The sequence below is a fragment of the Erithacus rubecula genome, assembly GCF_903797595.1.
Source record: "Erithacus rubecula genome assembly, chromosome: 3".
Classification (NCBI taxonomy): Eukaryota; Metazoa; Chordata; class Aves; order Passeriformes; family Muscicapidae; genus Erithacus; species Erithacus rubecula.
In genome coordinates, this window is record NC_136689.1 from 40,988,698 (window position 1) to 41,014,970 (window position 26,273).

The window sequence follows — 26,273 nt, forward strand, 5'->3', positions numbered from 1 at the left end:
GGTTCCCAAGTTTATGCAGATGTTCTTGTTATGAAAATTCATACTTATAGGCCAGGCTACACCTTCTCCAACTTTACAAATTCATATAAAAATTTAGATTAATTGAGCTTTTTGTTTCAGCTTCTTATATAACTAGAGCTGCTCTTTACTGAGAGTGATGGTGACACTGAGGAAAAAGGCCCCCCAAACAATTAAAAAGCCTATTTTATTGTTTTAGTATTTCCAATTGAAGGTGAACTCCATGTTTCACTCTAGAGTAATTTGTTTTATAAGTAATACTTAGCATTAGGCACATGGGATTTCTTTTTTCAAGGAAGCTGATGTAAAAATGAGGGGATGATCCATCATGAGTGAACTGCTGAGTCAAAGTTACAGTATTGCCCTTGAAGGGAGGGGAGCTCTCCAACACCAAGCTCCAGACCATTCTGCATCTGTAGGCAACCCTTAGATACCTGCAACAGTAACTCTTCTGAAGTACCTGCAACCGCCCAAGATAAAATTTCCTACATCAGTGACTACTGAGTGAATGATCATTAGGTTTATACAGTGCAGGGTGCAGTCCCACCTGGGGATGACAAAGACACAGTCACATTCATGGAGCATCAGCTCCTAATTCAGGGAGACAGAATGGTATTCAGAAGAGATGCCTCTAAAATCTCAAACCTAAATCCAAAGTGACAATCAATGGAGACTTTAACCTATTTTCCTAAGTGTGTGTCCATTTTTTTTTACATTTAACTTGAGGTAGTAGTACCTTACTTTTATCAGTTAGGCCAAAGAAACTATGACTATGCACCAGAAGGACATCCCAGCATTTATTCCTATTAAATGATTTCACATATGACCCTTCATGAAAGTTGCACAGAGAAGCTTTTGGAATGAATAAGTTTTGTCTTTTTCTCTAATCATACAGATAAACAACACTGAAGGTACTGCTGGAGTTAGAAATGCTAAACGTTGGCACAAACATTTAGTATTCTTTTTTCATTATTAAATTACTATTAACAATTGTTATTGCTAGTCACAGTTACCAGTATTTTACCTAAACAGGCAACTTTTGAAAAGACTGGAGGTTACAGGATGAATGTTAATGGAAATGCCTCAGTACCTCCTCCATCTTCACTGGAACAATTGTCAAGATGGACCAACTAATAATTTATCCAATACCAGTAGATCCCTAGTGATGGTTTAACATTTAACTCTGGAAGGAAAAACCACAATGCTTAAGAAAAATAAATGCTCAGTATTTGAATCCTCCAATATCAATGTGCAAGTGGAAATTATACTATTTTGCCTTTTGGGTTCAGTGTTTTGGTTGGTTGGTTCAGTTTTGGGTTTCTTTATTTGGCTGGTTGGTTTTTCTAAAGCATATTCTGCTGTAACTGAAATGTGGGATGCTTTGGTAACTAGTTGAAGAGCAAATAAACTGACTGAACATACCAATACCAATTACATGCCAGAAGCCCAATTAGCCCCTTTTAGTTTCACTGTGTCACAAGCTGAAGCTTGGAAAATCTCAGGGACCTTTACAATAAGGATTTTTTAATCATGTTTTTGTCAACAAAAGCACTCTATTGCAGTATCTTTAAGTGACTGATTGAAATTGTAAATTTGACAATTTTTCTTAGACAACAGGCACAGCAACTGACATAAAAAATAACATAACATACAGATCAAATTTAGAGTAATTTATCACGTATAACTAATCCCATATCAGCAGGCTTATGGATTATGCAACCAATTTTTCTTCAGGCATATTACATAACACAATTTGTATGAGGAGCTGAAGGTCAATGAACAAGCCCTTGTCTAGGAGGTGTGAAAACCTGCCTCTTTAGGAACAAACTTCAAATTGTCTTGTCATTTCCTGAGAAGCGTAGGAATTGAAAATATGTGCAACTGATTTCTGAACAGTTTCTGAAGTGTCCACAGCACTTTAAAGACATTTAAAATTTGCAGTGAGCAAGTATTTTGCTGTTTTCAAGAAAGCACTACTTGAGAAATTTAATATTCTCATTAAGACAATTTCAAAAACAAACAAAGAAACCAAACCCCTCCCTATCATTTAGATTCCTAAATTCTCACCTGAACTGAGCTTTGATGTTGCTGGGGCTTGCAGATCTGGTCTGAATTTCCTTCTCTTGTTTTTCTCGCAGAATCCTTTCAGCTAGTAAGAAGTAAGTAGCAGTGATGTGATTGTATTTGTTAGTCTCCAATGCCCTGAGGAAAGCATAAAACATAAAATAACCCATCCATCAGTGGTTTCTAAGAATTGGACATACATCTTGCAGCTGGCTGTGCTTCCCATAGCAGGAAGAGAGCCTGAAAGCAGAACTGCTCATTTCTGATCTTTTGACAAGCATGCCTTAATTTTATTAAAAATAGAGCCAACAAGTCTGGCAATTTCAGTATAAGTGAAAGGAGACATCTTTGTAATATCATCCAACAAAAGTAAGAAATCATTTTTTATTTTACGTTCTTTAAATGATAACTGTTTTTTATTAATGTTCTATACCAATGATGGGCTCTCTCACTGGCACATGCAACCACAAAGTATTAATATGTGGTTATGCAACAAATGGAACAAAAAATTCATTATTTTAGGGATGTCATATTGATTTTATAGTAAAAGTAAGTTCATAAGCCAGTCAGCATCACTCAGATATTGTAACAGGCTGCCCCTGTTACACAGCTTAAGAAGTGAGACTGCTGCTTTCCCTTCCCCATCAACAGGTTTTTACAGCTAAACACATAAGAAAAGTAAAATAAAAATATTTAAGACCCTTTTCAATTTGGGGAATGTTTTAGAAATTTGGCAGTTTTAATCTATTAGAAGAATCTATGTAGCTTTCCAGCAAGCTCCCTTAGTGACTATTATGCATTATATAGATAAAGGGGAGAATATTTTAAATTAACAAAGATTCAGGTACACTGGAGATGTCATAAGGGAAAAATGCTAGAATCTGTCATCTTCAAATATACATGAGAGATGAAGAACAAGAATGGATTCCAAAGCACTTAAGTTTACTCAAGGTGGCTACTGCAGGAATCCAAACACTGTTCCAACACATTGTCTTGAAGTCTTTCCCAAATTTGGGTATACTTAAGTACTTCTGATCCCTATCACAATATCCTGTCACAGGTCAAGACTGTAATACTTTGTTTATGAACTGAATGGCCTGATATTTAAACATGCTCTTCAATCAAAAATGAGAGCTGCACAAAACCAACTGCCTCTGGAACGCTGCCGACTTACTCCACTATGGTGTCTCGGTCTGCGATGTCCCCCAGAACCATGCGCTGTATTATGCTGTTGTGCTCTTCCTCAGACAGATTTTTGTATGATACCAGAGGAATATTATACTTGGTTGCAGGAGATGGATCAACTCCTTGGAGCCAGGCATGGTTTTCAATCTCTTCCAAAGATGCCCTTCGCTTCGGATCTCTCTGCAACATCCGTGTAATGAGACTGTGAATAAAAAATAAATCTAAACAAAAATGCACACACACGTTTTAAAAAGCAGCAGTTATAAGAGCAATGTTATGAAGACTTTTTCTGCTGTCAGGTTACATAGACCTATCAGCTAGTCAGTAAAATAACAGAAATGTGATTTATTTACTATTGCTGCTGTCAACAAGTATATGGAATGGCAAGATAAACAGAAATACTTTATTCTGAAGTAACTATCAGACATTTAAGTCTTCAGTATCCTTGAAGAAGCTGTGATTTGTTCTACCCACATAGAAAAACACCTAAACAGACCAATACACTCTCTGGGATGATGTAGTGACAAATCTGTTACTGAATTGATACTGAGATTTTACAAATGCTGGAAAGAAAGTGCATGAATTCCCCAGGTAAACAGAGAAAGAAGACTTCATTAGCACAGCACATCTCTGTTCACTTACTATACATGGAAAATTCTTGAGGGACGTATTTTTGACTTTGTTCAACAAATATGGATATATGGTTATGTTGCCAAGGTTACAAAGAAACTGTATTGCTCCAACATGCTCTCTGGTTCCCATATAGTGCTTTTTCTTCCACTAGCTGTACTATACCATGCAACTTCTGACTGCAAGGCCACAACAAAGCACAAAGGTAATCACAATTTGTCTTTTTTTGTTGTTGTTGTTTGGGTTTTTTGTTTTGTTTTTTTCTGTGTGAGATGATGTATGGATTTAAAAGTGGAGCTAAATCCACCCTTCTTTAAAAATTCTACACTAAAAAAAGCCACATTTATTTTTATCAGCTGTGGTCTCTGCCCTTACCAAGAGGAAAGGCAAGGTGAGATAAGGGAGCCTTGAGTTTCTTTGCTTTTTTTAAAAAAGAAAAAAAAGAAAGAGAACAAACCCCATATTTAATTCAACTTTTTTTTTAAACTACACCTGAAGTAAAATGGCACAAATGCAGCTCATGTGCCTCCTGCTTGAAGCTCGTTTATGCATCTCAAACCACAAATGCTCTCACTCCAAGCAGGAAGTTTAAGCATTCTCAGAGTCTTTTCCCTAAGAAAACCTAACCTACAGAGGACCTGGGTAACTGGCTGTACACTGTTCATGCTTTAAATAGAGAAAGCAGATCTGGACCTGTAAGCAAATCAGTGTTAGCAAGCATTTTAAGCAAAAGGCTGGAAAATATGTTTCCTGGCCTATGCACAGCATGCAGCATCTCTAGAGATTGATTTGATACAATTCACTGATAAGAGCTCCCTCTTAAACCTCTTCCTGTATTGTACTTTAAACCTCTTCCTGTATGTGAAGCTCTTCAAGTTCAGAGCATCTTTTCCATGTTACTGGAGGGTGCTAAACACTAATGACAAGACAAGCACACCAGCTATGGCACAGAATTACAGAATCATTAAGGTTGGAAAAGGCTACTGAGAGCATCAGGTCCAACCACATAAAATAGCACCACCATGCTCACCACTAAACCATCTAGGTGCCACAGCTACAGTGGTTTTGAATCATCATCTCCTCCAGGGACAGTGATTCTACCACTTCCCTGGGCAGCCTGTTCTACGGCTTGACAAGAAATTTTTTCTAATATCCAATCTTAACCTTGAGGTCATTTCCTCATCCTGCTGCTAGGAGAACAGCCCACCTGGCCACAACCTCTTTTCAGGTGGTTGTAGAGAGCAGTAAGGTGTCCCCTGAGCCTCCTCTTCTCCAGGCTGAACAACCCCAGAGCCCTCAGCTGCTACCCAGATTCACTGCCCTTCTCTGGACACAATCCATCATCTCAATGTCTTTCCTGAGAGCCCAAAAACTGAACACAGGGCTCAGAATGTGCCCTCACCAGTGCTGAGCACAAGGGATCACTGTCCTGGTCCTACTGGCCACACTGTTGCTGATGCAGGCCAGGATGCTGTTCAACATGTTATGCATTAGACTCCTGGACTGCAAAGATGACAGGTAAAGAAGGAACAGTCATCATGACCACAGCTGTAACAAACTTCATTCTTTGGCAAGGAACAGAATTCTAGATGCTGCTCTAATTCTTTTGACTGAACTGAATGCATTTTTCAAGCATTTATAAAGGCATCTGGTTCTCTGTATTGAGAATTAAGAGATACTCTACTGCAGATTCAAGGATGCAGACAAACGTTTTAAAATAGTTTAAATGAAGCAACTGGGATATATATACACTAAAGGCCCAAAGGTCATTAACCAATAGGCAAACATGGGAAATACTGGAACATATCAATAAAAAGGCTCCAGTGAACACTGCAGAAAAACACATCAAAAGGAATCGTGATTCCTAAGTGGATATGGTATTTCCAGACCAAATATTTTTATCTCTTGAAAGCCTGGGATGTTAATTTGCAGTTGAAATTCAGTAGGAGACGAGCAAAAACTCACCGTGTGACAGGTTTTGATAATTTGTTGTTTGGACAGAAATTGATAAGCAGCAGTATCTCCATAACCTTTGTGACAGAATAATCTCAACACCACGTGGTAATTAGTCCAGCAGAAGAGTTGGCCAAAGCTAATCAGTATTGAGTAGCTTCTTTAATTCTTTAAAAAATGCATGACAACTGAGACACACAAAAGGAAGAGTATGAAGGAATATCCTACACATCAATCATAGAGTATGGGGAACTCCCAAAAATAACAAAAATCCACTTCTGTGAATGCTTCCAAGTTGTTTAGCAATCTACTTACTCTTTACATTCTTTGGACACATGAGGTGGCACTGTGTATTTGCAGTCCATTATCATAGTCAGAGTTTCACTGTCATTTGCTTCTTGGAAAGGTGGCTGGCCACAGACCAACATGAAGAGGATTACCCCCAAACTCCATATATCTGTAACATATAAAGGACATATTTTAAAAAACTAAACTGTTGAGGATACAGACATAATTACCATCCAACTCTTAAAATTCATATTGGGATGATTATTGCACTCTTCATTGTGAGCATTACTTATGGAAATTTTAAGTCCAATGAAGTACAAAATAAGTAATTCCATTGCTTGACAGCTTTTACAGTTTTTGAAGGGGAAAAAGAAACCCCTGAATTTCTTACTTCAAGGATGCATAACACTTTGAGATGCATTAACACTTTTGACAGCAGTTAGATAAAGCTGAAAATAACCTGGTCACTTAGAAGGCAAGAATTCATTACCCTTTTGATAACAGGTAGGCACAGGTTACCCAAGAGATTTGAATTCAAAGCACATTCTTTTCTGAAGGACTCACATAAACTGTTCTCTGTATTGTTTACATGTTACTCAGAATCACAGAATCACGAGGATGGAAGAGACCTTTGAGTACACAGAGTACAAACCATGCCCTAACATCTCAACTAAACCATGGCACCGAGATCCACATGCAGTCTTTTCTAAAACACATCCAGGGACAGTGACTCCACCACCTTCCCAAGCAGACAATTCCAGTACTTTATCACTCTTTCAGTAAAAAAAAAATTCTTCCTAACATCCAACCTATATTTCCTTGGAACAGCTCAAGGCTGTGTCTTCTTGTTCTGTCAGTTGCTGTCTGGATAAAGAGACCAATCCCCACCTACTCCATGATGTAAGAAATCACAAAGAAAGTCACTTATTTCAGTAAGACTGATTTTGCTGTGTTTTTCGTCCATTGGTGGTGTGTTGTTTTAAAATTTGGCACTTCCAATTGTTAACTAAATTAGTTTATGTAAAATCAGCTTCTTATACCAATGATACTACAAAGTGTGGAGTACTGGGTTTGGGTGCTATTGTGTTGTGGTTTTTTTTTAATAACCAAACATAACATTTAACAGTGATTTCTACTATACTCTGGGAGTCTTCCTGTTTCCTTTTAATTCCTGCTTGTGTAGAATAAACATTTATCAACTCTCTTGTTCCCCAGTGGAATGGCTTACCAAAAGATGAAAAAGAAGCACTTTGGGGCATGAAGCCCTGTAGCTGATTCCTACTTAGTGTAATAGTTAATATTTAGTTCAAATCTTCATTAAGAGCCTGCCTAAAAGAAAATGTTTCATGAGTGTCACTGCATTCAATAAAGGAAGCATAAATATTAAGAAATTAATCATACTGCAGAAAAATAAATAACTTGCTCCAATATATGCTTAATAAAATTTCCATGACCTTAAACTTCAGCTACAACTCCATGCTCTGGGAATTGCAACAATTTTGAACCTTAAACCTTTAACATGTTACAGATCAGTATCCAGTAAAACCAAACAGCTGAGAAATGATCAGCAGGCACCTCCCAAGAAAAGAGGGGAGAGCAGCCAGCAGTGATCTAGGACACAGAGCACAGCAGCTTTTTATGCAAGGACTTGCAAGAGGGATCCTCGTAAGTTACCTACTCAACTGCATCTTGCTTTCTGTGGACCATTCAAAATACTCAACGTGCATTTCATGCTGAAGGATGGCTACAGTTTTATTTCATAAAGTAAATAATACAGATTGATCCCTAAAACAACTGCTCATTTTGCTAGTTATGACCTATTCTTCTTATGGTTTAGCTGACAGGAGACTAGAAACACTACATAGTAATTTTCTTTAGAGCTCTAATTTGTACTAAGTGTATGCTATTAAACTCAGACAATTACTGGATTTCTGCTATGCTCACTAGGGCCTCAATCCTGTAGGTACTCAGCATTTTGAGGCTGGTACACCATCATGCATGTCTACAAGTTCAGCATGACCTCACCATGTTTACAGATTCAATAACTGCTTTAATACATTGATAACTTGATGCCAGAAAGGCAATGTTTAGGAATGCGTGACTTTTAAAAGCCCTCACAAGTCAGGGAGGCAGCTTCACCTAAAAGGTCCACCTTTAATTTTATAAAGTTAGTTGTTGTCTTTCTTACTTGTTTAGTTTCAAAGCAGCCAAAAAGTTTTGGTGTATTATCTATCTCCCATCACTCAACAGACTACATGAAGTTTTTGCAAGCACAAAAGATGGGTGAATTTATGCATTTCTATGACCAGTCATCTTTTGGCTATCAATATCCTTCCCAGATTTTTAACTTTGCCTAAGATCTTTGTTGTGATTTGATCTTAGTATTTGTATTTGTTCAATACTTCTCCACAACAGAACAGCATGCTTCATGTGTCCTTTTAGCATGAAGTATTTTACAAGAGTCCAGAGAATATACATTTTTACAGACAAATTACATTTGCTATAATAAAGCAATACATACTGGCTAAATTTAAGCCAAGAGAAAAAGTATTGGGGAGAGGAGCAATCTAATTAAACTTTCAGTTAAAAAGAAGCATATAAAAAGTTTATACAGAAGGAAAGGAACAGTAGTATAAGAAATCAAGCTTAAAAATAGACAATCCTGAGAAAAAGACAGCAATCAAAGACAAGAATTAAAGTTCCATGAAATCACCATATACAGGAAACTTTACCAGGCCTTGAAATTTCAACTGCATTGAGCAGATACTGAACATATCTTTAAGTATTTTCCATTACAAGGTGGTCTCCTAACTTATTTTCTATTTTACACACACAGCTTCTTCTCTGGACTATACATACACTTTGCTGTATTTCAGTTTTAAAGGATAAGTGCAATAACAGGTACTGCTTTATTTTTCCAAAAGTTATTTAGATAAATATATATGCACATTTACTTCATAAAAATTAAAAATTAAAAACACTTTTTAGAAGCAAAATCCAACTGATTCTCTAGTTGCAAAATAAATCCCCAAAACACTATTGCTTGCCATTATGCAGTGTCCATTAGACATCAACCCTTATGTTTTGACAAGTAAAACAGTAATTACTAACACATAACAGAGAATTTTGTGTATTTTTTCTTTCACTAGTTACTGTATTTTCCACTCTGTATTAATGAATCTTTCCAAATAAAACGAGCTACAAATAGTAAAATGAAATAATTTTAACACAGCTATATGAAAATAGATTTAAAACTCTGGTTAATAATGAAATATAAATCATGCACTGAATTGCTACTGCAATTCATTATATCACAAATTCTGTTTAATGCACAAAATATACACTAAAAGGGCATAATGCATATGCAGAAAAAGGTTTTTTAGATACTAAAAATAGTGCTTAAGACCATTTAACCTTGGCATATTATGTAGATATTCTTAGCCTCTCAGTGAAGAGCACTAGAGCAGCAACAACTACACTTTACCTCACTTGTATACAACAGGCAAAGCTTCCTATTATACTTTTCTGAAAAATGTGCATTTTGTTACCCTGCCAGCATAACAGATATTTTTTTCTGTTGTGACCAAGAAATAACAGTGGACAGAAACAATTACATGGCTTTTATTCTCAGCCTATTTTTACAGCTGTAGCTGTAAAAAGATCAACTTCATTGCACCTACAGCCATGGTGACTAAAATGACTCAGCTTGCAGCGTCATGGACAAAGCTGAGCAGCCTCACCAAAAATTAAAAGTCTACTAATAACCAGGAAGCAAGATAATAGTGTGCCTGAGAAAGTCTAATCCACATCTAAGACTGAAAAATCACTGGGAGATTTAGTGCAGACCTTATTATGTCACAACACAGATGTCATCTTAGCAATATCTTCACAAGCCCTGCAATATCATATTGCAGCAAGCCTCTCATTTGTGGAAGCAGAGCCAAGCATTTGGATGTCTGCAGGTGTACTAATAGAACACATTCAAGAGTTCTGTCCTGCCCCTTCATATGCAAGCTCTCCAAACAAGGGGTTGATTCCTCTTCCCTTTTCTTGCCACAGTTTAACCAGACCACATCAATTGTTTGCAGCTCCTCATGCAAACTAAAGCCAACCAACCAGATGACTGATGCAACACCACCTTTAACAAGGCTCTTGTTATCACAGCTGCACAGTTTTCAGTCAAATTCAGAAAATATACTGCAACAACACTTAAATACACTACTTTGTTCTCTAAATGTATTTGTTCTATACAATTTCTGCTCACCCATTTAGTATAATAATCACAGTGGATTTTGGAGAATTCTTCTATTCAAGAACAGTGTCATCTGGCTGAAAGATGCAGGATCTTTAAGTAGGGTTGTCTCAGAGAAGTTAGTAAAGAATAATCAGAAGTTACTTTATTATAATGTGTATTTTCCGAATTTTATTATTTCCCCAAACAATACACAAAGCCACACATGACAATGTCCATTACCAGAGCTTTGTCCTGCCATAATCAGTGTCAGTGCCAGTTCTAGATTTCAGACCCTTAATTGAAGGAACACAAGGAAGAAAAGGGTTACAGACACCACCTGTAAAATGCAGATTCAAACCATAATTTATTTTTCACAAATTTTTTCCTACTCTTAGTAACTAGAAGGTAGCAGATGAAGGCTTTATGGAAACTGCTTATTTCTGTCCTTAGAGGGTCATCATTTGCTCTCTTTAGAAAACTGATGGAAAAGCAGAAATTAGGCCTAACATGCTGAATGCATTTAGCATTCTTAATCACCTGCAAAACTTCAAGTTATTATAGTAAAGGAAGGCACAGTTCTATTTTATAGCCAAAATCAAGTCCTGTGAAGATCTCAAGAAACAGTTTAGCCTTTAAACTGAGTAACTTAAAACTGTCGTGGCTATGAAAAGAATAAAATAAGAAAAAGAGCAGTAGTAACTAGCTGCAGTAGAGAATATTTTGTTTTCTAAGCCATTAAATAATCAGGAAGACCATCAACCATGACAACGAGGATTATGTATATGCAATTTCCTTACATCATGTGAAGTCACTGCCATAGAAACCAAATTACAACTTTAGCTGTCTGTGCTAGGCCTGTCTTAAACACAGGGTGGTCAAACATCTGTCATATTCAAGTTTGCACACTGCAGAGAGGATATCCATATTCATCTGTTTCACCATTTCGTTAGTCATGAACTGCTTTCTGAAGTTTGTGATTTACTCTTAAATTAAGTACTTGGGATTTCAGTAAGTTACAACTTAAGTGACACAGGATGCTTATACTTCCAATTCCCTCAAATTTCTACCGTTCTTCAGAAGTCAGACATTTGTTCTACTTTATATGTTATATGAACTTGTGATTTTAAGTAATTAAAAATCCCTACTCATTTTGGAATAGACACATTTGCATTTACATACATAATGTAAATTGAATCTACTTACTGAAGTTGTTTATTTCAGACCTCTATTGGAAAAGGGTTGATTTTTTTTTTAGCTCCTAACTTAAATTTAGAATTGGTCAGCAATTTAGAGTGCATATTGCTCAGCTGGTAAGATATGTTTCTAGAGAAATTCTCTTTCTTTAAAAGTGACTTGTAATATCGAGTAAATTTAGCCAGATTTTATAAACTTCTCTTCACATTATTTAGTATAAGGGCTGAACATTATAGTTATTTTCTACTAGATGCCACTTAAGCTAAAAGGAAACAAACCAACTTTTATGGAGATGACAGAAGTGTTTACATGTTTATTTTGCCACTACAGAGGTATCAACAAACAGACTGTGGATAAATAAAGGGTGGAAATGAACCCAAATTTCCAGGATTATATTCTAACCACTGTGTTAAGGCACTGAAGAATGTTACCCCTGCTGCTGCTACCTCTTCAGAGCAGATTTCATTAAGAAATCCATAGAAACCTGCTGAATACAAGCCTTGGAAGAGATTCAACACACCAGCACTTCAATACCCAGTTCTTGTATGCAGAGCTAAATAGGAAAAACCTGTGTAAAATCATCATTATCTCTGCACTCTGGGCATGTTCAGGGCTAAGGAGCAATTGGAGACCTGCAGACTGCCCTTCTGACCTCAAGACACAAAAACCTTGTTGTGTTTTTCCTTGTGTGTCCAAAAACCTTGTGTGAACAAAAACCTTCATGTGGATTGAAGGGTGGAACCCTCCATGATGGATTCAGGAGCAGGTGCAGGCTGGTGGCTCCTGAGGGTAAGTGGCAAGCATGGTGTTACAAGTTAGAATTCAAGAACCCGTTCACAGAATAGACTGAGGGAAACTGAAAGAATACTCAAACACATAGCACAGCTTCACATAATGGTCTGAAGAACCAAAACACAATATAAGAGTAAAAATTCACATGACAGGTGAAACACTGCAGAAAATGAGACTTCTACTAAAAATAGTGATAAAACATTATATACAACAGTACAAAAGATAAAAGCTGTTATTATACCACTGAATAATTTGAATGGTGCTTCTTGATATACTTGTGCTTCAAAAAGAGAGTAAGAAAAGTATTTCCCCTCCTGTATAAGCAAAAAATCACAAAAAGTTGCATCCCTTGCACAAAAAGTCAGTACAAAAAAGGTAAAGAATTATTGTGTTAAAAGATTTCAGCACTTCTATGTATCTCAAATATTTTTACACTGCCATGTGCAAAGACTACTGACAAATCTGGAATATGCTCAAACTGGACCAGTAAAATTTCAAATGTAAGAGTAAAGAACAAGGATTACTTTTTCATATATACTCATCTTTTAGCTGATTTAACTACTTTTTCACTCTCTAATGTTTAATGAAAAGGCTTTGAGCAAACTTGTATACTGACCTCTCCAGTTCTCACAGATGCTACCATCTGTTAACATTTTTTGTCTTTGTCAAATGGGACTTATTTTTCTTTTGCTGAAGGCTGAGGAAGAAAACATCTACAATTAAGGCTAACGTTTTTTAAATTAAGATGCAGAACATGTTTTTTTCTTTGTTTTAAAGCACTAAAAATAGCATCAATATTACTATTAGTACACATAGCAGACAAAAGAATTAAGAGAAATCTTTTCCTTTCCCTGTCCCTCAAAAAAGAGAGCATAAATAGCAAATTGCATTTAGCAAATTATTTCCCTAATTAGCTGATCTCTCTGGTGAAACTCTGTTCTAAGCTATTTCACTTGACTAAGACATGATCATCAGTAACTAAGTCTTATCTTCAGAAGTGATTCCTATTTTCATTCTGTTTGGAAGCCCCAGCATCAGGAGGACATGGACCTGCTGCAGTGAGTTCAGAGAAGCCATAAAAATTAAGAGGGTTTTAAAGAGGGCTGGAGCACCTCTACTGTGGAGGCAGGCTGAGAGAGTTGGGGTAGTTTAGCCTGGAAAAGAGAAGGTTCTGGGGAGACAAGAGAGCTGGAGAGGGACTTTTCACATGGGCATGCAGTGACAGGACAAAGGCTGATGGCTTTAAACAGAGAGGGCAAGTTTACATTGGACACTAGGAACAAGTTCTTCACTGTCAATGTGAAGAGGCACTGGAACAGGTTGCCCAGAGAAGTTATGGATGCCCCATTCACTGTCAGTTTCAAGGTCAGGTTGGGTGGGCCTCTGAGCAACCTTGTCTAGTGGGATTCTCCCTGCCCACAGCAGAGGGTTGGGAATAACCTTAAATGTCTTTAAGGTTTCTTCCAGCTTAAACCATTCTATGATTTCATTATTTTTCCCTGAAGTCAATAGCATGGGCTTTGCTGGTTGAGTAAAACCACTAAAATACAAACAGTTGTCCATTTGTTTGGCTTTTTTTTGGTAACTAATGCATCTCAAATTTCAATAAGGGCATTTTAACAAAAAAAACCACCACTGAAAGGTCTTACCGAACACATGCCACTGCCTTTATTCAAAAATAGCCTGTTTTACTCCAAATCATCAGTTCTGCTTTTAAAAATACATTCTATCTCCCCTGACATCTGTTGTTTAGCCAAAAAAAAGTTACTGAATCTATATTAAAAAAAAAAAAAACAAATTAAACCAACATTTTCTGCACTAATTCCAATACTACTACTCCAGAAAATAATTAGCCAAGATAAATGAATTAATTAAACATAAAGTTTTCTTCTTTTTAAAATATGTTCTCAAAATCACTGGACATATCAAAGTGTATACAGCACATACAGTTATTGTACATATTTTACTGCAATGACTTTGTTCTTTTTTATGGTATTTAAAGATAATTTGTTCCCAGTATCTAAGAAATTCTTCATGTGTTCAGATGGAATATCTTTCCCTATGCAATTTAGCTGTATAATGCATAATTTGTACTTTATTTACAAAAAATTAACATGTGAATACAGCTTCACACATGAATGCAGAACTTGGGCATTTGGTTTATAACTAGGTAGTACACCACTGCTTTCGGTCCCACCAGATCTGTGTTGCCAAATTAGTCAGCCACAAGCTGGAAATAATTAATCAGAGTACTTATATGAGAGATACATGAAATTAAGCTTCCTGGCTGAGGAGATGTATTCATCATAACGAAACCTTGCTATACAACAGCAGCTTGAAATACTATGAAAACAGTTCTCCCATGAACACAGCAACAAAACTATATCCCTACACTTAAAATTACAGTTTAGCTGATATGGCAGTAACTGAAGCCTATATTGACAGCTTCTTCTGTAGTTTCACTTGGATAAATTATTTTTTTGCTTCACCCAGCAGTTTACACTGGTGAATGCATGAAAACTTCTGCATAAAGTAATACAGAAGAGAACATAAATTATACTTCATAAATATTATCTGGGTCAGATTTACTGAGAAGTTATCAGGATCACAAATTCCCACCATTCACTGCAGCCCCATCACATCAAAGGTTCACTTCAAAATGCAAGGCTCCAATCCTTGCAACATAACATCCTTGATTTTAAGCACTAAAAGTAGTTTCTTGTCAGTACAGTAATTAGATGGTGGGGGTGGGGGGGGGGGAAGGAGGGAGAAAGAACCAAAGGATAGCATAATACATAAAAACTGAACTCATATTTCATCAAAAATAAACTTCACTATTTGCATTTAATTTGCCACAGAACATAAATTCTTTGTTATCCTCAAGACTGAATTTCTAAAAGTGTTCTACAACCAATTCCTTCTACTTGTCCCTTCTAAAAAGTTTTAAAAGTTAATTTCTGATTTGACTCAGTTTTTTCAACAGCATGAGATACACAGCACAGCAAGGTGAAGGCAGAAAAACATGGCCACCAACACCACTAGAGAAGACAACAGGACAGAAATACACCTGGTACTCATATCAATTCCTTCTGTTTTACTTTAAAAAACATTTGAAGCCAAGAACTTGAGAGTACAATTCTCCTAAAAATACACTGGTAATAATGATGGAATTTCAGTCAAAGGAGTTTCTCTTACACAGAAGGTGAAGTGAGCCAGGCAGAGCTGAGAGTTACCTAAACTTGCTAACTCGAGATGGGTCCTACCACTCTCCCCCAGAACCCTACTCCAAGCTCCATATTCCCTTCACCTCCTGTGCACCACCTCTTCCTCTCAGTCCCAAGGGAGCAAATAGCTAATCTGCTTCTGCTAATCTGCCAGAAGTCAGTCTGCAGAGAGCAGGTTTTCTAGTTTTTGGCTTTCTAACAGTTTTCTGTCAGGTTACTGACAAATCAGTTCACCAAATGGACAGCCATGCAGCAGAGTGCAGCACAGGAGAAGGGGTAGCTCTGCACTGAGGCAAGCAAAACAGAAGGGGAGGCACAGCTTATACTGTAAGCAGCCAAGTATCACACTTCTAGCTTTCTGTCCCCTTCCAGCCTCAAGCTCATTCCATAATGTATCTAAGTATAAATGGTCTGAAGTGTTGCAATACAACAATAAAAAGGGAGATTTTTCAAAACGAAAGAAGCAGAGAAATGTTTCTCATTTCTGAGAATTTAGCTATAATCTGATTTTGGGCATACTGAAACTCCAAAATGCTGCCAGGTATGCTCAATTATTCAATATTGCTTATGATCTGCAAGTATCTTACAACCTTGCTTTAACACCAGTCAGTCAATTCTTATATTCAGTATTGTTTTTAGTGTGAAAGGTTACTGTATGTAGCCATTGGGCACAGCTTTACATTAGTCATTCAGTTTGAGAATAAAGTGTTATACACACCCAGGAACATCCAAACTATCTCCATACAGGCCAGACAGGGTCATTTGGGCTAGCTGGCTATGCTCAAGCACCCCGTGACCATGGCTGAAGCTTTGAAACACTAAGCACACTCCAGCACCATATTCAAGTAAAAACTTAAAAATGCTTGATGCAAAAAGAAAAGAAAACAATTTGGGCTCATTCCAACAGACACAAAGTGCATCTAAAGGCAGTGTATCATCATCTCAGGAAAGCAGCACATGTATAACAAAGTCTGTTTCCTTCTGTAATCAAAAACATGAATACATAGGTAATGAATACATAGTTTTACCATATTGACAGAAGATATCCAGCTCTGACTTGTGCAAGCCTGTATCTAGCTACTAAAGCAGCAGAAGTTATCTGCAACTTCCAGGGCAGCAGCAAGTTGGATTTGGACTATAAAGTGCCAGTTGAGTAGCACTTTGCTACAGTAACCACAATATTCCTGTTAGTCACATCTTTTATGAGGAACATCTCGCCACCATTCTCTTTGTGTTGCTGTGATGACAGACTCCAATACTAAGGAACTGTGATGGTAGCTACCATGTTATTTATGTTTCACAATACTTTTCTAAAGACCAGTGCTCAGCTGTGCTAAATATAAAAAAAAACCAATGCTACAATCTGAATTTGCCCATTTTTCATTCCCAGAAGAATGAATTTACTCTGCAAATATTTCTATGCATTTGCAAAATACCCAACTACAATAATATGAACCTATCACAAGTGTCTATGTCTTCCAGCGTTACTGTAGCCTACACAGCACTTCACACTTTGCAGAGATGCCAAGTAGTTAAAATAGAACCTGCTCTCCTCTGAAAGAATCAACTAATCTGAAAAACTCCAAATAAATTTTATCACATAGGAAAGAGGCAGTTTTATTTATTTAATAATCCAATTTCTGTAGATGCTGGTAGAGCAAAATGAGGTGTGCTACCAAAAGCACACTGCTCTCTCTCATCTGCAGTTATCAAAGTTATCAACTTTTAAATACTGATGCAGCTCACGGTATCACATCACTGCTCTAGACAGAACTCTGATCTAAAGTAGCACATCCATTTGATTTAGGAAATGAACTTTATGTCCAACAACAGTCCTCTCAGTTTCCTCTGATTGGAACAGATTTTAATTAAGTATGAAAAAACCATGGGAAATTACAAGCAACAGAACTTCTCATTATCTAACTCACTCAGCTTTTTGAAAAGCCCTGGGAACATACAATCATTGCCCAATATTCTTCTTGCATCATTATAACTACAGCTTTAAACACAAAAGGAAATGAGACCTAAATTAACTAGGCTCTTTTCAAGAGTGCAAACTTTCAAGTGACATCACAAAGGGCAGATTATTCCCTCAACTAGCTGAAACAGTTGTTTTCATTAAGCAAGCTTTTCTATCATCTTTATTAAGCACATAACTTAATAAAGACTTGGCCTAAATATTTCAGTTGTTTGGTGAAAGAAAATGTAAATTATCTTCCTATATGTACTCATTCTAATATTATTCATAAGAGATCCAAAAAGCCACATTTGTGGCAAACTCTTTGGCCAAAAAAACCCTTCATATACCCCGATCAATTTTTTTACCAATAATTTTGGCAAAAATTTTGTAAAAATAAAAACAGGTGTGGGGTTTTAAAAATGCAAGGAATGCAAAGGTACTTTAATATGCACAGAGTCTAAGCAGGGGAATCCATTTCAATTTGTCATTTTAATAAACTGAGCTGGATTTGAAGTGGTCAGATGCTCACAAGGGGGCATGGCCATGTCACTGCACTAGGGAAAGCATGACCTCCTTTTTACTAAGGAGCAAGTTTTTAGATTGGTTCAGCTGTAATGTAATTTCATCCTAATGGTGGAAGAATCTTTGCCATTGTCAGTCACTATTATTGCAATATTAATGGCCTCATTCAGCCAACAGCTGAACAAGTTCACAGCAATCCACCACTATTTCAATATATATATATATACACACCTTGCACATCACTCACATCACAATTTGACTGATGAACTTGCCTGAAAATTTCTACTTCTGAATTTATACATACTCCTAGTCCACAGGTACAACCTCATCCTAGCATGAAAGTTTCTCTTTCAAGTTTAAGAAAGGTTTGCAGAAGCTGATTTCTCCATTACATAATTACATTTTTTGTGACAGATTTCCTAAACTAACATTTAAGATGTGGGAGAAAGAGGACTTTAAAGATGGCTGTATTTTCCCCCCAACAATCTTTGTATTTAAAACACATAAATCATATTTAGAAAACTTATATAGTGTATCTTACCTTTTCACCCATAGTTAGAAAAGGAAAATCTATACCATTCAAGGTTATCATCTTACTGGAATTTCATAGTAAATTTTGGTACTTTTACTCTGGTAACTGATAAGACTTCAGAGAGATTTTGTAGTGTATTACAAAGTGATGAAAAATATGCCACTAAAATGTTAGCATACAAGCACTACAATTGCTCAACTAGGATAGAGGTTTTAAGTATCCAGTAGCTGAGACAGCACACTAGGGAATAAGTAAGCAAAAACTAACCACTGAGGTATATTTAAATATTCTCAAAAACAGAAGATAAGTGGCATCCTTAGACACTAGTTAAAATAATTTCACTTTTTCCTAGTTTTTCTACTGTTCACATCAATCCAATCCATATTAACCAGACCTCTCCCTCTATGAATCCACTCAAAAATTTTCTTTTAGTACTATTCAGAAGTTTACCTCCCTAATTGTTTACAAAGTCCTCTAACAAACATTACTACATTCATCATTAAGAGGTCCAAAGCAGGCTTCATTAACTATATAATTCGATTTGGACCATCTGCTCATAATGCTCCTAATTCCCCCTCCCCCATTAATCTCCACACACCACCTTTTCCCCAAGCATCTTCAACTGGGCAGCAATAACAAAACCTAATTTTTTGCTCGTCCTCCAAAATTTGACTACTATTTCATTTTTCAAGAAATAACTCACAAAAGGCTTTGTATAGAATAATTAACAAATGCATTTTTCCATCTAGATTTGAAGCCACTGCTATCAGTTAGACTTATACTTCAGGAAATTCTGAAAGAGACATAGGAGAACACAGAAGAACTCAAGAGTTGGGAATTCTAGTTTGCCACTAATAAAACCAGAAATAACTCATCTAAATCACCTGACTCTAAATAGAAATAATTTTGTAAAGTATCACTGTAGCATCAATATGGATTTGGAAACCCAGAAGTAACAGAGATCCAAAATTCCTAATTATAGCACACTTGGGAAAGTACTTTCAAGTCTGGAAAACCCAGAGTACAGTATCTATCCAAAGTTTGAAGCCACTAAGTGTTATTTAAATGTTTGGGCAAAACAACATAATACCTAATAGCTAAATATATTTATATTTTAAAATAATGCAAGAATTGCAATTCAACAGTGTGCCTGTCAGCACATAAAATTAGCTGATTGTTTACCTCAGGTAAATTAGCAAAAACCTGAACAACTCTGTCTTAATTTAAACCATCACTACAGTTACTGCTATAAAACATAACAAAACACAGAGCCATGTACAGAGTCCTAATGGGTGCTAGTAACACCTGTGAAAGTATCATACACTGAGCAAACAAGAACAAGAGGCATATTGACTATCAGAAACCATTTCTGAAGCATCATTTGAAATTATATGTACCTACACCTGTTGGGGAAGTGAGTTGTACCTCAACTAACAGATTTAAATAATCTGTGTGACTACAGGACAATATTCAGTGACCCCATCAATGGTTACAGCTATTCTAAAAAGACTCTAAATTCTTCCACTACAATAACCAGTAGACCTAAGAGAATGACATGTAGCAGTCCATCCTGCACACTCCACATTGCAGCTAGAAACGTGAAGACTCATTTACACATTGCAATTTCTTTTATCTTTTACACAATCAAGAGCAACTGGGAACTCAACAGCCACTTTCAGTTCTCAGACAATAAAAGGGCAGAGATGGCATAGAGGGAGTTGAAGCTTTCTTTAGTTAGTACTTGGTACACATGGCTTCCCACCACCTTGCAGCAGAACATGTAAGCAGCTGAGCACACAATGCTATTCTTACATGGCTAAATTGAGCAAAGAAAATCACTCGTGGTTGGGTGCAAGGGAGTGTGGGGTCATGTTAAAAATAAATTTGAAAAGGCAACTTTTCTGAAAAGAAGATGGGCTCTCTCTAACAGAATATTTACAAATGTGTCCATTGTATCCACATTATTACTAATAAAATTTTTAAAAATTACAATGTATACAATTGCATCACTTCATACAAAAAGAACTTCTAAGTATTTTTGAGAATGCTTGAGTATCTCCTTCAAACAGAGCTTCAAACAGATAATGCTCCAGCATTATCTCATCCCCAGCTCATCTAGGTTATATTATTTTTTGCCAATTAGCTGCCTTCCACATAGCACATCATATTGAAACAGAATACAGAGGTACAAGATCATGGCATTTATATTTATAGATCACTGGTTGAAACCAAAGCAGACATACATACCCACTGCTGGTGCATCATATTCATCCCCAAGTAAAATTTCAGGAGCAGAATAAGCAAGAGATCCACAGCTTGTGGTGAGCTTCTTTCCAGGCTGAAATTTGTTGCTAAAGCCAAAATCAGTCAATTTCACAAGTCCTTGTTTTTCAAAGAAAACCACATTCTCTGGTTTTAAGTCTCTATGAACTACATGCAGTTTATGGCAGTAGGATATAGCATGAACTATTTGAGCGAAGTATTTTTTTGCCAGATCCTCATTGAGCCCTTCTTCATGTTTCATGATGTAATCAAACATATCTCCACCATCCCCTAGCTCTAAGATGAGATAAAGCTTTGTCTGGGTGTCAATCACTTCATACAGCCGCACAATGTTGGGATGCTGCACTAATTTCATGCACCTGACTTCTTGAAAGAGATGTCCCGTGGCGAGAGTGTCCAGTTTGGTCTTGTCAATGACTTTTACTGCTACTTTTTCACCTGTAAAGACATGCCGAGCAAGTTTGACCACAGCAAAATGGCCTCTGCCCAAAGTTTTATCCAAGTCATACAATCCTGCAATTTTTCCATCATATCCTCGTTTGAAGCCTGCCATTCTGTTGCAGAAGATGAAATAATTAAGCTCTTTGGAAACGTGGTATTTTCATATCAGAGTATCTGATGCAAATAAATAGTCCATAATAACTGTCAAGCATACCTAAAAACAAAAAGAAAATATTAAATACTTGTGTAAAAATAATCAAAATTATTATCCTGTAATTACCCCAAGGTACATTAGCCCATTACTACAGATCATTAAATAATCTTCAGAAATTTTTGCAAAGGATTTAATAAGGCAGGCTGTGCTAACTTGCAGATTTCTGACATCACATTATCAGTTGCTTGAAGAAAGTGAGTTTCAACACTGCAATAATGAAAATTTGTCTCAAATTCAGTGGCCTTGTCTTGCATCAGAAACCTTTCAAGCAGCACTTGAAGAAATCAGTGTTATAAGGACTGTTAGAATTAGCAAAGCTGTAACTTTTCCAGATACAATATAAAACAGCTGGGCAGCATATGATATCATCAAGAGGAACATACTTAATACATCTCTCTTTTGGCACATCCCTTCATATTCTGCATAAAACAAAGTTCTAATGGCATTGCTTGGGACTTTTACTCCTCCTTTTTAACAGCTTTCTGTTTAGCAATGCTCAGAGTAACACACAATACTTAATTTTGTTACTCTAATTAGCTTCAGCATTATCAATCAATACTGTAATTACAGCAAGTGTACAAAGCTTTAAATGCTGAAATGAAACATCTGGGTTGGATGTACTTAGTGCTAAATAAAATGTCTTGTTAAATATTTTGACTGAAGTTATACAAACTGGTGATAAAAAGTTTGGAGGTAGGCTGCATATGTTCATCAGTCCTGGGAATGAGTGAGAAGTGAAAGAGAGGGAAAGAAGCAGAGAAGACTCAAGAGTTCAGCTTTTGTTTACTGAATTCCTGCTTACCAGGTACTTGGCATTTAAGCAAACAAAACCCAACTCATAAAATATTCATATTCAAAACTGGTTTTGACAGTTTTACATCCCATTGTCATTATTTTTTCCACATACAAAACCTCCCAGAATCTTTTCCTGCATTGTTAACTTAGATGGAGGTTTGAATAAAAAACTGTAGTTATCAAAAAGCAAACTGTTTCTCCAACTTTGAGTGCAAAGTAGTCAGAAATATGAAAATTAGATGGCTCATTGCCAACTCTAAAATACAGAAAACACAGCTCTTTAGAATATATTTTCAGTTTCAAAACTGAACTTCAAAAAGAAAAACTTTGAAAAGGAAGCTGGCAAACAAACACCCCCTTGCATTAGTTATTCTCAAGTTGAAATGTAAGCATTAGATTAAAAACACTCCCTGCTAAACAAGTTATTTCACAGACAGTGAAACCAATGAACCTGGTTTCATACGAATTCAATTACAAGGTTGGGGGTCCTATAACAATTCTGTAATTTTTAACAAGCTCACCTTACTGCTTCTCTCAGCTGGAGCCATGGTATAACGTCTCCACTATCCAGCTGTCTGCTTCCACAAAACACATAGAATTCAGTTGGAGATCTGCACCCCTGTAAAATTTGAATTAAATCCATTAATTCCAAAACTTCATAACCTAGACAAGGAACAGGATTAAGTACAACAAGCATTAATAAAACAACAAACAATACAAACATTGAGGTTTGGGGTTTTGTGTTTCTTTAATGATAGTCATCAAGCTTCAACAAAGTTCACCGGGTTTTGTTGCTGTATGCACCTTTTCATTCTGCACTGAACACTATACTTCACATGCTCTTTCAAAAACCACTCCACTAGAAGATGGCTGGCATATCTACTTCCCAATACTTCACATACTGCTCATTTTACAGAGCTTCCCCTCCATTCCCATGTAACACCATCCCATCCTTATTCAAAAAAAGCACAAAACTGAATAAAAGCATGCTACATTAAACTAAATGCCCACACCAAACACTCTCCAACCAGGTAGAAACTATTACAGAATGCATAGGGAACAAAATAGTACAATGGCAAATACAACAATAAGACTCTTCTTATCTTTCAGAGATTCAAAAACTTCTTTACATCTGAGAACAGTGTTTAATAGCACTTGATAAATTCCACCCCACCCCTCCCTGTGCAACTGGGCAGGTGCTTTATTAAAGCATGTGAATTTTAGAACCAAGAACATACTGCAGCAGAGCTGAGTATCTTAACTATGTGCTGTTACAAGAACCACTTCCTCCTGCTTGTTTTTAATCTCTTGATAATTTGTGCATCTTCTCATTCACCGTCTGTTCCAAAACAAGAACTATCATACTCTATTTACCTTGACTCAAGCAACTCACAGAATCAGCTTCCTCCCTTCCTAGCTTCAGCTCGATTTCATTCCAATCCTAGTCTATCAATCCTTTTGCAGAGGTTATTCCACAGACTTTAGCATTCCTCTCACCCTTCTCTACTCATTTTCTGGTCTGTTCTACTCTACTTACTTAGGCAAATTTGAGGGTTTCTTCACTACCACTGTGCACTGACAATGTTTTCAAGCAATACTTTTTAGTTGTATAATATTCCATCACACTGACCTAACGCCAGAATGAAAACCCCTAATGAAAAACAGTCCATGCATGCACATAAACCTCCTAATCTTAGCCTGTATGAAGCAAGAGGGGATATATTACTCAGCTGTGCCCCATATGGTTGTGCGACCCCAAAGTCTCACTCCTAAAGGGATTGCCAGCATTAAAAAAAAAACAAAAACAAAAAAAACCAACCTCACCCAAACATGCTTTATAGTACTCCTGTCTCCACAGCATGCTAATCTGACTTCTAACTTCTTCTAGATTAAAGAAATTAAAGGAAAACTGGAGCACACAAATTAAAGACAACTTGTCTGAATTTAACTGCAACACTCAGCAGTAAGGAAAGATTTATGCTCATTACTTTGTTCACTTGGCACATTCTCAACCATCATTGTACAAACTCAACAAGTGATTTAACTCTAAATCACAGAATACACATAAAAATCAACCTGTCAACAGAATTCCAGCAAAAACCAGTTATGCTTAAGCCATGGAGAAATATATCAAAGAGTAATCAACAGGATAAGAGCTTACAGAAATAGAAGATAAATAGAAGATACATTTACTAATATTGCAGCCCCATTAGCTGTAAGAAAAATTAATGCAAATTCATTAACAGTTTTATTTAAAGCCTCCACAATAACAGGCCAACTAATCCTTAACTCTGTGGCTTTAAAATAAATCAGCATAGACAAAGCTCCCACAGCTAAATACAGGGATCTTAGATGCAACACATGGTTTGAAAATACAAAAATTTCGAATTGTTCAGTAGTAGGAAGTGGATGCAAGAATGTCATTATGTATATAGATACAAGCCTTGGTTACAATATAAATATGCTATCTAAAGGAGTTCAGTTGCCATACCAATACATCTCAGAGCATTTTTTAAAATTCAGTTTCTCCCAAGAGTAAAAAAGTAGAATTTTGACAGCACTTAAGGATGCACTATTTCAGGCTGCAGCCTCTTTGAGACCCTTTGTAGTTGTCTCCTTAGTTACAACAGTAAAACTTCTGGGGCTGACTACAGATGAAACCATACAAACCTCTAGTTTTGCCATCACCCTCCAAAACAGGATTACTTTTAATGATGGATCATTTGGGTGATCCAGTTTACAATGCAACCTCTTGAAAATTTTCCCAAATGAAGGAGCTACAGACTAAAGCAGACAACAAGCAAAATTTCCACCAGCCACACATTAGCAGCAAGCCAAATTACAGCCTGAGAAAAAGCATTTAAGAGACAATTAAGTCACAGAAAATATTTACCTGTCTTTTCACTCACATTACGTTAAATCTCTAGTAAGTTCATTTTTCAACATTAGAGTTAGGTTTTACTAGTTGGTGAGTTAAGTAACCATTTAGCAGCGTTTAATCCATGTGGCTAATTATGGATCTAAAAATGCCTTTTCCCCTAATTATACCAGAACTCAGCTACACCCTCGATCCTCATTTTATGCAATGTAGACATTTACCAATAAATAAATTCAGAACAGATCCTTCTTTCCAGAGAAGCTCATATACCTATCCCACAAAACACTGCAAATAGCCCCTAATGGAGATCTGCAGAGCTGTTTTGTAATATCACATGCATCCTATTAAGAAGCTTAACAACAGTACTGTGATTCAACCATCTTTAAAAGATGGATGAATAGATCTGTTTAGGAAAAGGAGCATGTTTCAGAGACACTAGTTTTTCTTTAAGTGATTCAGCCTATTCAAAAAGTTCCATTCGATTACATACTGTGTCTAAGACCAGCCTAGCTCATCTTACCCTAGTGTGTGTATTAGCTTACTTTAGAAAATGAAGCTTCATGTTCCTATTTAAACAAAATGTTGAAAAACTATCAATGCAAACACTTCTCGACATCAGCAGTCTAACAGACATAAAAACTGAAGCAATCTTCACTGGGACTCGTCCATCCACAGACAGATAACCATTCCTGTCTCCCTTCATGATAAATGGAGATTCAGTCAACACAGATAAGAGTCTGTGATAAAACAAATTGTGCCCTAAAGCAGATACCCAAACAGATCAAATGAATCATTTCTTAAAAGCACATGCTTTCATTTTCTGTAACACGAATTTAGAATGAATAGTTCAGTGGATGCACACATCTACCAGATAGATTAAAGAAATTTTACCCTCTTTCTCCTTTTGGTCTCTTTTGTCTCAAATAAGTAACAGCATCTACACCAATAATTTATTTACTACACAACTGTATGTTGAAAGTAAGACTTATGTTGCTAATGTTTCTAGAAACACTAAATCCAAAATTTTACATAAACAGAATATGGAGATTCAGAAGCAATTTTTTTC

The 26,273-nt window shown here is 36.5% G+C and overlaps 1 protein-coding gene across 2 annotated transcripts in view; it reads right to left on the minus strand.

The window, feature by feature from the left end:
- The window catches only part of SNRK (SNF related kinase), a 39,419-nt gene that overhangs the window by 6,021 nt on the left and 7,125 nt on the right, over positions 1-26,273 (minus strand). For both annotated transcript variants that reach the window (XM_079301218.1, XM_079301219.1), the window contains exons 2-6: positions 22,851-22,948; positions 20,844-21,534; positions 6,166-6,307; positions 3,257-3,469; positions 2,086-2,220 (exon numbers count right to left, since the gene is read on the minus strand). In XM_079301218.1, the coding sequence (XP_079157344.1) occupies positions 2,086-2,220; positions 3,257-3,469; positions 6,166-6,307; positions 20,844-21,432 (1,079 nt within the window). In that variant the 5' untranslated portion in view covers positions 21,433-21,534; positions 22,851-22,948. The remainder of the gene's footprint in view (positions 1-2,085; positions 2,221-3,256; positions 3,470-6,165; positions 6,308-20,843; positions 21,535-22,850; positions 22,949-26,273) is intronic.